This window comes from Dendroctonus ponderosae, unplaced genomic scaffold (assembly GCF_020466585.1).
Source record: "Dendroctonus ponderosae isolate FM_Combo_2020 unplaced genomic scaffold, Dpon_F_20191213v2 Dpon_F_20191213_4, whole genome shotgun sequence".
Classification (NCBI taxonomy): domain Eukaryota; kingdom Metazoa; phylum Arthropoda; class Insecta; order Coleoptera; family Curculionidae; genus Dendroctonus; species Dendroctonus ponderosae.
In genome coordinates this window covers 137,382-152,323 of record NW_026018611.1, presented here as the reverse complement: position 1 = coordinate 152,323, position 14,942 = coordinate 137,382, and the positions used below count along the sequence as shown (strand labels likewise).

Genomic DNA, 14,942 nt, shown 5'->3' with positions numbered 1-14,942 from the left:
GGAAGTTGTGTTATTTATTAGGGGATTTAAAATGTTTAAAATATATTTGGCTAAGGGATGTGTAGGTGAATTTATACTACTAACTATTGGTCGTACAGGAATATTAACTTTATGAATTTTTGGAACTCCGTAAAAATGTGGTGTTTTACTATTTTGTGGTGTTAATTTTGATCTAATATATGATTTATTTTCCTGACTGCGTGTACTTGTTATGACATTCTGATCTTTCCTGGGCCTCAGTCAAAGTGTGAAGTACAAATTTTGAACATCGTTTATTTCATTACGTTTCGGCGAGACAGCAACGCCATCATCAGATTTAAAATTTACACAAACTCATGATTGGTAAAAATCAACGTTCTTTTAGGTCTTTGCCTTCTTGAAACCGAAAATTTGTCTTTGTACAGACAAATTTAAGGTTTCAAGAAGCAACAGCAACCAAATCGAACCTAAACCAAGCGTTACGAAAAACCTCTTGGACGCTGAAACAATGCATGGAATGGCCATCAAAAGACATGGAACGCGAGTGCGTTTAAATCGCCGTTGCGGTTTCTTTCCATCTGAAAACAATTAACACAAATAGCTGCCTATTTGCTTGGATTGAAAACATTAAAGTTCATATTTAACACGGTTGGTGTTCTGGTTCTTTGACCAATTTGCAAAGCTCGACTGGCCCCTATGTTGGCACCCAATCACCCGTAAAATAGTTAAAGGTAATGAAAGTTGCAACATGTTGCGACCTCCGCATGTCATTTAAACCGCATCCGAATGTTGGTTGCAGTTGATCGAAACCATATAAAAGCCCGCCCACCATCAGTACCGATATTCAGTTGACAAAAATCGGTCAGATTGTGAAACAAAATGCTCAAAATCACCGGACGTTGTGTGCTCCTGTTGAGCTGTGCGGTTTTTTCTGTGCAATCGTTGGAGAAAACCTCAGTCTACATGAAACGATCGGAAGTGAGTGATCAGAAGATGAGCGGCTCGGGATACTCGTATAACGGGCAGGATCAGAAGCCTCAGGAGTATTCGTTCGAATTGGATGGAGGCAACGATGCAGTGAATATCGTTCGCGATTTGGGGTTTGATCCGTTTGCTGACTCTCTGGAAAGGTGACTTTTACATTGCACGAATCCCCAACGGGTTTCTAATCGAATTGCTTTAGCCATGCTGCGCAAACAGTAGCTGTCCCATATTTCCAAGAAGTTCCCAGCAAAGCTGCGAAAATCCCCCTTAAACCAGTCGCTTTTGCCCTCAACGACAACTCGCAACTTTTGGGGTCCCAAATTCACCACTTACCAACCACATATCCGCATATTGATCAATATGGACAATTAGGGTAAGCCTAGTAATTTAATGGAACAAACCAGGAAATTTTTCTGGTGGCAACACATCCATTTTTTTTCAGAATCCTTCCACAGTTTCCCTACGCCCCTGGGTTTCACCATGACCTGAACAGCAACTTTGTAAAATCCGGCGGAAAAATCTACGACGACCTTTGGTCGAAGCAAATCGGAGACAAATTCGACTCTGGTTACAATGTGGTGGACGCCTACAGCAAAGGCCTTAGCGGAAGCTTCGATGACACCTTGGGCAGCTCCTTCTTCGACCAAACCGGCGGAAAAAGCCTTTCGGTGTTTGATAATGCTGCAAACTACGGCCTCAATCAGGCAGCAGGAAAAGTGGCCTTAGGAGGATCGTTTGGGCAAAAGGACGGCCACAACAGAGGGTCGAAGACGACCGGATACCAGAAGGTTTACCATAAGGACGACTATGACAAGCAGCACAAGTTCTACGATAAGGCTGATCGAAGGGGGCATTTCAACAAATATGGGGACTTCAAGTCGGCAGGCGATAGTGGTGCTGGACATTTCGTCAAAGGTGGTCTGCATACTGATGGACAGAACGCCAATAAATACGGCGTTAGTGATGTTAGTGATAAAGGCCATTTTGATGACTTCGCCAAAGGCTTTGACAAGGCCAACGGACAGGAGGGGTATTTCCAGGACTATGCCGGATACAGCAACAAGGCTGGAAAAGCCAGCAGCGGAGTGGCAGGCTTTAGCGGGTGAACCCCACTAGCGATGTATATAAAGAGATTTGTAATTTATTTTAAATAGACTGACTTAATTTAATTTTAAACCGTGTGTGTGGAGACGCTCCTGATTGGCAATCGATATCGATCATAGATCCAGATGAAACAGACCGATGTGGCCGATATCAATTAAAATCGTTCCTGCCGATTCCGGCGACTTCGAACACTCCCTGCCCATTGCACCGGGCACAGATTTATCCGGCAAGTCGTTTTGCTTTTATATTAGTTGTATTTTAATTTATTGCCGGTAGAACGTACTGGTATACAGTTATCTAGGTGGTTTATAACTCTGTCGAGGATCTTACTTCCACATTCTGGCGTATAGTTTATCTTGGCGCGCTGTTACCCGTAGGCTCAGATCTATGGGTTTCACTGGAAAAATTCCGAAAAACCTTTCTGATAGAGCTGCTGCCTTAAATCAGCCGATAATGCAGAGCTTCAAATAGAGACGCATTCATTGTCGCGCTATTAAACCGATACGGTTGTTGGAACTTTGCGCTAGCGCCCATAAAGAAACCAATCGGAAACACTAACTCAGGTCGACTGGTTTGAATCGTACAAGTTCAGAGTGTTTACCAACAACCAATCACAAGGAAAATTAATTTGAACTATTGGTTATTGGGCAGTTGTAGGTAGAAATTTTGAATCAGAAATTCATAGCGGCAAACGCCAAAATTTAGTTTGTATTTAAAAAAGGCACGAATTCTAGATTTAAATGTAACTCAATATTTACCCACCAACTTCTGGATGTGTGAACGCAACTGGGTTTTTACCTGTAACAAAAAAAACGGTTAAAAAAATCGCTGGTGAATGTGAGCAAAATAATGATCTTCCACTACAAAGCACTGGCTACATTGATGTAAATCGAGCATTTTGCGAATAAGCCGATTAGAAAGTCGAAAAATTGGCGCTCGTCTCGCAGAAACGGTTTCTCAGCCAAGCTCTATTTAAGCTAAACGGATATGGGAAATTATTCCTTGAAATTGTTAAAATTTTTACGCAATCGCCATTGAACTGCACGGGGCCCGATGTGAAGTGAACGCATTCACTGCTAATTTCCCTATTAATTGGAAATCTTTAATGACTGTTCCGTTAATAGCATCGCTTTTTACATACGGGGGCAATTATTGCGCCAAGATGACTGACGCAGGTATTTGTTTTTCATCTACCAAAACCTTAATTACATTCCACGATCAACCGTAATAGTAGCACAATTACTTCACAACGTTTCCTTCGATTTTTACATATGCACGGCGTTTGATGCCGTATTAGAGCAAGACAACTAGAGCTCAAAACTGGCCAATCTTTAGAGTTATTTCGCTCTAGCAGGTTGCATTTCTCACTTCCTTCCCTTCGAAATAGTGTATAATTCAAGACATTTAGGGCAATTCCTCTATTTAATAAACACATACACATACGCGAATAAACAAAGTACAATATTTTCTCATTGTGTAACATTTGTTTTATTTTCGGCTAACTAAATGGGAAACTCCAATTTAGCAACGCCACAGTTTCAACACGGTGAATAATTAGGGAAACTTTTCACTCAAATAAGAATAACGCGAATTTGAAGCTTTGCATAAATTAGGGAAAACTAGGCAAGGAAATATGTGGAAACGTTAGTGATGGATTACCAAGAAAAGAAGTTAGTCTAGATAAATGTTGGCTTGCGGAAAAGTGAGGAATCTTGAGAGTATCTTGAGTGATATTTAGAGGCAACGTTTTCCGTTCTGGGCTGATCAGTGCAATGAATAATGCAATTTTATAGTTTTTTTGACTATAATCCGATTTCAATTCTATTCTAATCCAATTGGCGCGGGGTCAACGCATCTCATTTTAGCATCACGTCAAGCCCACACTTCTCAGCGTGAGGAAATTTGAATTTTCTATCTCCATACTTACTCTGTATTTACATACATTTGTCATGTCGCCAGTCACAGGCAAAATAACTCACGCTGAATAACATGAATTACATACTGACAGATCAATACGTCACTAGCCTTAGCTTTATGCATTAATTCTCGATATGTTCGTCCCCCTTTTCATTTTCAGCTCGCAAACTGACAATGTTCGATAAAAACAACTCGCCACTTTGCTGAAAACCAGCTGCTTAACTGCGTTTCATTAATTAATCTGCGGCTTTCGATTTCTCTTCATTGTCCAGGTTTTCCTGGCAATTTTCTCAGGAAAAACTGTCCGAAGGTGGATTGGTATTAATTGAGCCACGTCAACCGGAACGTGTTCTTTTGCATTCTGAAAACAACTCAGTTTTCATTAGGGATCATGCATTGGGCAATTGCATTAAACATCTCGAGAACTCAAGCTCAAGTGAATTTGTTTCTGTGCAGAGTAGCAGATTTGCAATGAAATGTGTGGTAAATTCGCAAAACTCGCACCTTATAAAGGAATAGGTGCAGTCAATTTAGATAATTGCCAGGTTGAAAACTGAGTCTCCTTTCGCACGTCTCGTTTGACTCGCTGAAGGAATTTCGGCTCTTATACAATACACAAGATATATGTTATATACGAGACGTACCGAACAGTAGGAAGCTTTATCTTGGCGTTTGACATTCTTGAGATATTTACAGCCCGAGATACGGATCGCGGTTAAATTGAATTGAATTGCTCGACGCTTATTTTATTGTTCTTTATAACATTATTTAACGCTCACTGAATCGCACTTGCCTGTCAGTAATTACCATTGCCAGTAAGTTTTTGCGCAATTTTGCCTCAGATATTTTAATGCATTAATAAAACCGGTTATCTTGTTAGTCCCATTAGTGTGGCGAAATTCTTTTGACATTCACATTTGAAGCGGAAAATTCACGATGAATGTTTCCGCTGTCCAACTCGACCTAGCTTTTATTTAGTTGTAGCTTTATACCTGTCTGATGCTTGTCCAGTTGCTTTCATTCGGTTATAATTCATTAGATAAGCAAGATGGAAAATTTGTCTTAAGCAGCTTAAGAAAAATCAACGCATTTTTCGTTGCAAATTGTTTATAGTAAGTTGCTTTTTTGAAAAGCTCAATTAATTTTCGGTTATTTACGAGAAATCTAAAGAGGTTTCAACGTTTTATATGAAAAAATGCTCTGGCCAGCACTAACAAAGTGGGGTTTTCAAACAATCAACAAAAATTTCAAGTGCACGATTTTTTTAGTTTGGAAAAACCTACTTCTAACTTTTGGATATTGACGCGTTTTAAGCCGCAGCTAAAATTAACTACCAGTTAACTAACTAAATGTTTTAAAACCACACCTAGTTTTGAACGTTTGCATTCTGTAAAGGTTTTTTTCAAAAGGCTTGAAAGTTTTTAAAAATTACCTGAAGGGCTGACAAAGTTTCGACTGTGTGAATTTTGAAAATCCAGCCAATGCCAATGAGCAACCAGAAAAATCGTGTTTTTTGAAACAGATCCAACTTTAACAATTTAATAAAATTACCTGATGGACTGGTAAAAGTCGAATTTTCAACGTAATAAGATCAAAGCCTTTGCAAACCACAGAAGAAAATGCAATATTGTCGCTTTTCTGCTTTAGCTGTAAAAATTTTTAAAAATTTTCTTGGGAAAATAGGCAAATCAGCAGAGCAGGCAGATTCAAGACTGACAATTCTGATAATATTATCTGAAGGACTCATACAGGTGAATTATTAAACAACATTAAAGTAAAACATTTAAAAATCACTGAGCAATTAAAAACAAAAAACTGAAATGTAATATAGCGTAATTTGTTTTCTATCTGTCTGGATTTTTGCAAAAATTAAGTGCTTCAGATAAACTTTCTACAGGGTGGCAAATGAAACAATGCGAAAGTACCACATGCACTAAAAAAAAATTTTTTTTTGGATTTCAATGCCAAATGTATAAAGATAACGTTTAGATCTCGAAACGGTTTTCGAAAACGGTCTCAAAAAATCAACTTTTTAGTCTCGCAGCAGCGACAATTTTTTTGATCTTGAATGGATTTTCACGATCTTGAGCTCATGTTGAAGGTACAACTTCATAGACAATTCAAAACGAAAATTCGATATACAGAGTTGCCTGAAAAATGATCCCAATCACAATTAGCCTCAAAATCTGTGATTCTGGCAGACTTTCGTTCATGCAACCCAACCCGGTAGGAATGTTGATTTTCTTCTGAATTCCGGCAACACCAGAAAGGAGATTTTTTAAGACCACTCTGTAATAAAACCAATCTTGCATTGTTTCTCTTGCTACCCAGTGAAAAAATCACCTGAAGCACTATTTTCTTGCAAAAACACGCATTAACCGAAAAAGAGTTGTGCTAAATATCGCTTCAAACAGAAATAGAGTCGCTCGCAACAGACAGAACAACCATTACTATATTCATTCAACAGAGTTCTGAGAACAGCTCCAACAAAACTAACCGGAATACTGAAAAAATTCTAAATTATTTTGTGCAAATTTTCATGCTTCATTTAGTGCAGTCTAATGGCGGTTGACGCCTCAATTGCTCAAAGTTTCCAAAAACCTCATCATTCAAAAGCGTTTTACAATCGCTGTTACAATTAAAACTGGGAGTTTCACCCTGAAGCATAATAATCAAAGTGAACCAACTGTGTTTTTGAGAAACACTGGTTTAACGCTCTGTCTGTTTAGACAAGCTATAAATTGAGCAAAAATTCAACCAACAAAATGCAGCAGGAATGAACATTTTGAATCCGTCAAATTTAATTAATCAATTGCTGTTTAGTCAGACAAAGCCTTAAGCTATCCATCTACTAATAGAACTGCGCAAATCCGGTCCAATCCGGCAATTTAATCGTTTAAATGCATTTTGAACATAAAAACTGTATTCGAGCCCCAATGCAACCAACGCCCGGCCCGTCGCTATTCAACTCGCACTTAGCATGGGGAACAATGTGGAGCTTCTTCAAATAAAAATGCATCCTGCATCGCCCCCGAAAACACAAGATGTGCACTCTCTGCAACTAAAAATGAAACTTTATAAGAGCTTTTATCCGGCTCTAGGAAAAATCAATACTGGATCAAGGGCATTTCCTACCCTCAGACGGGACTCCGCGTGGCAACAATGCACCACAATGCATGTGCATGGGGCTCGAAATGCATTCCAATGGCCGATTTCCATACTAATGCCACATCGGTTTCCATTAGGTGAAGAAAATTTAGTGGTTTTAGTCGGTTGGAAGAGGACGGCGAAGAAACGAAAAGTTGAAGAAATGGAGCCTGAGGTCGTAAATCGGTCCACGGTCATTGTTTTCGAGTTATTTTATGTGGGAGCTAATCAATGTCAATCACCATACAATGCAATTTGTATGCGAGTATGCATTTGTCGACCGGTTTTTCGCGGCATGGCCCGTCCCAAAAAATTACATAAGTAATTAATTCGTTCGGGTTCAGCCATCCACGGGTCAATGGTATTGTTGGCATTTTATTCAACTTTAATTTCCTACTCCTTGCGTTCCTGAGAGCACAGAGAACAAGATCATTTTCCCCATCAAGCAGCAAGCGTTCGCAAAAAAGTGGTGAATTGACTGCAGGAATTTCGGGTGGGCGACTAATCAACCACCACGCCCCTGTCCATCAAACCATCAACATAATGTCCAGATCAGTTTCCTCAAACATCAAATCGGGCACTCATGGACGATAATCGTAAAAATGAAGAGCCGTTTGGCGTTTGGTTCGTCAACTTTATGGGTTCCAGCCAACGAAGAGAGTGCATACAATTTTTAAGAGCTGCAACGATCCCAATCTTGCATTCAAATCGGGCTATTTTGATTTGTTCACTCCCACGTTCCGTGCATGTTGGTCTCAAAACGGTTGTCGCTTAAAATGCATTGACGGAATTAATCACAGCTTATCTTGCGCATTAAAGTCAGCAAATTGGCAGCATAAAAAATTGCCGCTTATTTAAACAAATATAAATCGGCTTGGCCGCGTTCATTTTTTTTCTCCTCTCTGTGTTCCTTCAACTCGACTGTTTCATGTAAATTAAGTGGCTTCGATTTTGTCTTGTGCGCCTGATGGACTGCCATTTCGTTCTTAGATAAACATCCGGAGGCATGGAAAAATTCACCCATTCATTTACCATCAATCAGGGCCTTTTGAAAGAAAAATCTGTCAACTGGAGCTACACGCCTAGAAAATGTGTGTTCGTGAATATGAAAAGGAAAAATCAAAGCGTGAATAAGCCATCGCGATCAAACCACTCATAGGCGCCTTTGAAACAATCAGAACAAGTTGATGTTTCAGCCATTCTCTCGCTTTGAAAACTAATTATCTTCGTTCCTGTTCTAGGCAAAAAGCTCCGGTCTTTTAACGGAGAATTCGTCACGATTTTAGTTGTGTCTCGATCCAGTGATCCTGGTCATCCGGAGTGTTTTTGCAATTAATTGTTCAAATTTCGGTGTTGTACGCCATCAATAAGACATTGGAATTGAATTTCGACAGACAAGAAAACGCAGATGGATTTTGCAGGAAATTAGCAACAATAAAAGGAGTTTTTTGGCAAACCCGTCAAAGACGATGTGTTCAGGTTCAATGTATTGAAATTGGCAGGAAAGCGTGAATTTAAACATAATTGCAGCGATTGATGCTGCTGAGAATTTTCCCCAAAATTAGGACACAGTTGCCAGTTAATTAATTGTCGATGTTGCAGCCAGTTCCAGAAACAAGTACTGGCCATTAAAACATAGTTGGGCAATCGATTTTCGTAATGAATGCCTTCGCAATCACACTTGCCATAATTTATATTGGGCATTTACATAATGGTAGCGAAATGCGTTTCCACCAGCCTAGATGTCTGCATAATTATTTTCCTTCGACATTCAATAACATATAATTTTGCCCCCTAAGGTATATGATACGATGCAATACGAAAGTCGGCACCTACTTAATTAAAATAGTTAAAATTCTGCGACCCGTCTAGCTAGACTGAAAAGCAGGAAAACGACTCAATTATTTATATTTGGGGAAGCAGTGACAGAGTTGGGGAGCTCAACAGCGGAAGTTAGAGAAATTCGCGCCTCTATTTCGAATAAAATACCGCACAACCGACTTGACAGGTTATTAATAATGGAAGATGAACTTGTTGCTGCTCTCCCCCTGCTATTGCCGGCTGCCGAAAGAAGATATCCTTTATGATTCGCCAGATTATCCCAGAAAATATAGATTTATTCTGTCGGAATTATATGCCCTAACACCGCTTGGAAAGTCACTGTGTCTTAGGTGGAATTAAAACAAATGTTTGGCTTTTTTCTTGAGTGTGCTTGAATTTTTAACACTCGGTATAGTGGGGCAAAATTTGCAAAACTAGAGTGAACAGTGTATTGGGGCCCTTATCGAAGATGGATTGCACTTGGAAAGTGGAAACTATTGGCAAATGTGCTATGAATAATTTATAAATGTTCTACATTTGGAGCAGAAAAATGGGAAAACTTCTCCTAAGGGCCAATAAACGCAGTTTTCACTGCCAGATTTCGATTGGGTGGTAAATTGATTATCGATACATGCATCTAAGGATACTACAAAACGGAAAGTTTTGATGTTTTTCGACTGCAAATGGCTTTGTTTTGGGCAAAAACGTACGATTTTCCGCAAACATTTTGTGCAGTTTGTAACAATTTTTCAGAATTTCCGGACTCAGTAGTCTTCAACAGAATGGGAAAGTGTTCCAGACTAGAAATGAGGAATTTTTGTAGCACGGGGTGCGCTTGGGCGAAAACTTTAATTTTTAGACCAATATTTATCAAGTCCGCAAAAATCAAGATTCAGCGTTCAAGTTTCAACATTGTACTGTATCCAGATTGCGTGCACTTAGGTGAAGACATAAGTTTATATTAATTTTCTGCAAAAATCATATTTGCATCCGATTTGTATTAATTTCGCAGCGTTTTCAGACTCAAGTGTCTTCCACAGATTGTGAAAGATTCAAGTTTGTACTTGATCTATATTCAAAGTTAGCAGTTTTTGTAGCATATGTTGCACTTGGCTGAAAACGTCCAATTTCGTGCCAACGTTTACCAAGTCCGCGAAAATGAACATTTAACATTTATAGACTCAACTGTTTCCGAGTACATTGTGAAAGATTAAAGTTTCTACTCATTACAGTTTGAAAAATTGGAATTTTCATAGGAGAGGGTGCATTTTGGTGAAAACCTCCGGTTTCCACAAAAAAAATCTAGATTTCATTCAATTTATATAAATTTCTCTGCAATTGCAGATTTAAGTGTCAAAAAACTTCTACAGATTGTACGACTTTCAGGTCTGTACTTCGTCCATATCGCAAGTTGGAAAATTTTAAAACATAGGGTCTCATCTTGTAGAAAACATTCATTTTTCTTTCTTACTTGTTCTAAATTGAAAGTTAGGTATTTTTCGGATAGTGTGCACTTGGGTGAAAACGTGCATTCCCATTCATGTTTAGCCAAAATCAATATTTACTCCGGTTTGTATGAACTTTTGAACGTTTACAGATTCAAGTGTCTTCAACAGATTGTGAAAGTTTCAATCGTCTACTTGCTCGCAATTGGAAGCTAGCAATTTTTATGGCACACAGTGTTCAGGGGTGGAAACGTTAATTTTCCGCAAAAATTAGGAATTGGTGTGAATTGAATGTATTTTTTAGCATTTGCAGACTCAAGTATGTTCTATCGATTGTGATAGTTTAAAGTTTTTCTTGGCTGGGAAAATAGAAATTTGTAAACCCAAAAGTGCACTTTTCAATGTTGTAATCATCAATGACAAAATTCGATCTCTAACAGGCAGTAAGTTTAAAATCTAATCCTGGGGGAGCATAATAGGGAAACTTGCAAGCAGTAGCAGCAAATGCACTTCAACCCCATTCCAGGCCATACATGCCGGCTGATATAAGTTTTCCCATTTTTCCTCGTGCTCACTAAACAGGATAAGTTTTAAAGTTAGACATCCTCATCTCATAATCAGCGTCGGCGCTAAAGTTATTTAGCTATCGTGGCGACAGATTGTTAACCAGAATTTCACACCTCAGTCCTCTTGAGTGGGCCTCAAGATTTCACTTTATTATGTTGCGAAAGTTAGTTGCTCAACTTCTCGCTGTTTCGCACTCAATTCAAAACCCGTTGAGATTCTCATCGGGAATTCAAGTTTTGATTATGCCAAGCACCGGATCTGGAGAACATTGAAATCATATCCTTCCTCGCTATCGACATCAACCCGATTATATGAACTACTACAGTGGAGTCAATAACTTTCCTGGCCCGATGTTCTGGGTCATAAAAGTTCGGAGCGAACATCTCGGTCCCGTACATAAAGCCCATTGTTTCGCATCTTTTGTGCTTTTTCTAATTGAAATAAGGTCAGATCGGTTCGAACCACCTTTGAGAAGTCACACATCACGGTACCAGGTTGCCGATGTTTCATTTTTCGGTAAGGCAACGTATCTTTAACTCGGAAAAGGTCAGGTTCTCATCGAGTGCAGACAATTCACAAAGGCCCATTAGCTCATGAATTATTGTCGCAAATTGTTCAGCCACACAGTAACACACATATTTCTAGCCCCCTCGAATCCAAATTGTTGCATTTCCGATCGTGGAATTTGTGGTTAGTCCCTAAATTGTACTCTTCAAAACTTGAGAATGAGACACTCGCTAATTTTACGGTTAAACTGAACTGGAAAGTGTTTCTATAAGCATAAATTGTCCTTTAACTGAAACTAGTTGCGAAATTACCCGTTCAAACCAGTATCTAATAATCAATGACAATTCTAAAATAATGTGAGTGAGTGTAATTTTTTTTCGGGTTCAAACAGGTCACAATAGAATATTCCCGGCAATTCGAGCGGCGGATTTACAGTTCACGGCCTAATTGGGGGAACTTTCGGCATGATTCCAATTTGTATTCGTGAAAGCCGAATAAAAGTTTAATGTTGCTGTCAGCTTTAATTTGTAAACTTATCCCATATCTGTCCGGGCCAGCCAGCGATGCAAAAGCAACCAATTTGTTACTGTTCAAATTTCAAATTAGTCGATCTAAAAATGCAAATTCATTGTTGCCCGATGTGGAATTGTGTGTCACTTGGACGGCAATTGGTAAACGCCCGCTATATTTATTACATTTTTCTATATTAAGGAGCCTTTGTCTGTACACAAATGCCACCGAATACACCACAATTTCATTATTTTTTCTCTTTATCAAATGCATGCTAATCTTCAGCTTTTTTGCTCAAAGCATAGTTTAGGTATTATAAGAGCTTTTGTCTGAAAATTAATAAAAATATAAACAAATTCGCAAGCTCTGTACAACTGAAAATGTTCCAAAAATATCGCATTAGGTACGTATGAATTAAAATACATGCAGCTGATGTTTCATATAGTTTCCCATTTTGCGGTTCACTTCAAACAGCATTTTTTACTTCAAAATTGGGGTCTTGTGTAAAAATGGATTTAAAATAATTTGACTCATTTTTTTGCTCCTCGAAAAATTCATATATTTGATGGTTTCATTTATAGGCAATTTCCTATAAAATCAAAAAATTCCCACTGAAACTGGAAAAATCTCCCAAAAATCCCCATTTGGAAATCAAAAAATAAAAATTATAAGTATAACAAATTTGCAAATAAACGTTGTTATTATTACTATTAGTAAAAATACCAAGAACACAAATTTGCAAGAATACAAGCGAGAAAATATATAGAGTGTTCTGACACCACTGGAAACAATTAATGAGCATGCAAAAGAAGTAAAAACCGCGCACACAGCGTATAACATCCTTCCATAAATGGTTTCATTATGCCTTAACGTCTGAAGTTTCCCAATTCCACTTTTAAATCGTCACTTTTCAAAACAGCGGAATTTTAATTTAACAAAATAATAAAAACACCCACAACAATTGGAAAAAATGGGCAAGTGGAAAAATGAAGTTGTAAACAGCGCTGATTGAGTCGAACAACAAGGAACAGTTCTAGAAGAATGATGGTGCAAGTGCCATTTAAGAACAAAGTCAAGTTCCAACGCGAAAGACAGATTACATTCAATAAAATCCTCGAAGCGAAAATGAAAAAGTATCCCCAACATAAATCTATTGTTTCCCAAACTAATTTTTATCGAGGCCGTTCTTCTCGGTAATAGGCCGACTTTCGCAACTATTTTTCTAGGCAAGTTTTGAAAAATTACCGGTCATTAATTTAACACAAATCCTTTTTACCGCTGGCAATGGCTTTCTGTTGGCTTTGCATTAGGCGTAATGGCATCCTATTATTTTTTCTTCTTGTTACGGCCAACCGGCTTTCACTTTTTCTGGTAGCCCAAATTAGACGAAATTTCATAATTATCTATTTATTGAATTACTTGACTCCGAGCTGGTTAAAGGTAAATCATTTTTCTGTAATAAACTCGTGTGTATCATCACAACCAGCCAATTGATTTACAGTTAACCGGCTGAAACATGGACAGACGGTTTATCATTGTTGTTTTATCGAAATCTAGTATATCAATACGGAGTTTTGCATTTATTACTTTTTTATAGTTGATAATAATTAAAACAAACTAGTTGATCAACCAGAAAATTTACATTTTTGAAATAAACATCCTCTAATTTGCCAATCATTTATTGTGACTATTAATATTAACATTCTAATTGGAAGGCAGGCATAAATATTTATAACTACTAACACCAATGTGCGATTACTTAAAGTGGCCCCGCCCCTTTTAAGCGTTCGATTAAGGGCGAAATGTTTGTGTTAAATTGCCGAGCCAAACGTGGGTTAAATACAGGACAAAATTGAAGACTGAATCTGCTTAAAAATCGTTCCATAAAAACCAATAATTTATACTTGCGTAGGTATTCTAAACCGACCTTAAATGCCATTTAAACAGCCGATAAATTCCCAAAAGGTTCAGCAAAAGGCCAAATCCATAAATCTATCCGACTATGCAAATGTGTCTCCATTGAGAAAAGCCCAAATAATCCGAAATTGGCGCATTACTTGAAAACATACTTTAGAATCAAGTAAAAAAGCTGCTGAAATGTGAACGTTTTCGAGGCTGGTACCCGATTTTTCAAATTTTCGACGTTTCAATAAACCAGAACCAATCTCAAGTTTAGCTAATCTGGGAAACTTTCACTCAAGAACGTTCAACCCGAAAACACAAAACTAAGACTTTCGAGTCAATAACTGACCAGGATATCAGTGAAACTCTGTTTGCAAATCTTCAAAAAAGCTCTCGATTTTTTGAAGATTTGAGATTGATTTTATATTCAAGTCTTTATTAGTTGATTTACAAACAAAAACATATTTTTATTTCTGTCTCAAACACTATTGAAATAATTGACAAATTTGAAAACTTCATCGAGAAAAAATTGTTCCTGTTTTTGAAAACTTGATCAAAAGCTGTTAAAAAATCTGTATCTAAAAAAAAAAAATTTGAATTTAAATCATTTTACATAGAATTAGAACATCTGATAAATCATAGTTCCTCTTTAAAACCGAGTAACACTTTGTCTCTTAACGCAGTCGTTTAAAATCCCTGGTAAGCAAAAAACAAAGAAAACAATAATAAAAACCGATTGATAATAAATGAACCAATAAAACAGGGAACACGTAAATGTTTAGACACGAATTTTTGTTCGAATGTATATTAAAATAAGTTGAACCATTATGTACTTACGACAACGTTGCAACATTACGCTATTACTCTTACTTAATGGTCTGTTATTAAGTGCTTTTAACATTTTAAGCACGTTCTATTATGCTCGACTAATTATGCAATTTTTCTTTGTTTGTTTGTGTTAAGCATTAATACTGTCGGTTATCTCGACGAGGCCGCACGAGATGATTTAATGGCAAAACTGAATCTGAAAAAATTGGGTTGCAAAATTACACTTATTCG

At 37.8% G+C, this 14,942-nt stretch overlaps 2 protein-coding genes across 10 annotated transcripts in view; one reads left to right on the top strand and one right to left on the bottom strand.

Annotated features, from left to right (window-relative positions):
* Positions 1-14,942, bottom strand: part of LOC109543224 (ephrin type-B receptor 1-B) — a 122,153-nt gene that overhangs the window by 62,818 nt on the left and 44,393 nt on the right. The window lies entirely within an intron of this gene.
* Positions 403-2,132, top strand: LOC109543227. Its single transcript, XM_019912826.2, has 3 exons — positions 403-1,109; positions 1,163-1,336; positions 1,406-2,132. The coding sequence occupies exons 1-3, from the start codon at positions 859-861 to the stop codon at positions 2,067-2,069; spliced, it is 1,089 nt and encodes a 362-aa protein (XP_019768385.2). The 5' UTR covers positions 403-858; the 3' UTR covers positions 2,070-2,132.

Coding starts and splice junctions, on each gene's coding strand:
- LOC109543227 (XM_019912826.2), top strand. CDS start 859: ATGCTCAAAATCACCGGACGTTGTGTGCTCCTGTTGAGCTGTGCGGTT. Junction 1,110..1,162: donor TTTGCTGACTCTCTGGAAAG/GTGACTTTTACA, acceptor GAATTGCTTTAG/CCATGCTGCGCAAACAGTAG. Junction 1,337..1,405: donor GATCAATATGGACAATTAGG/GTAAGCCTAGTA, acceptor ATTTTTTTTCAG/AATCCTTCCACAGTTTCCCT.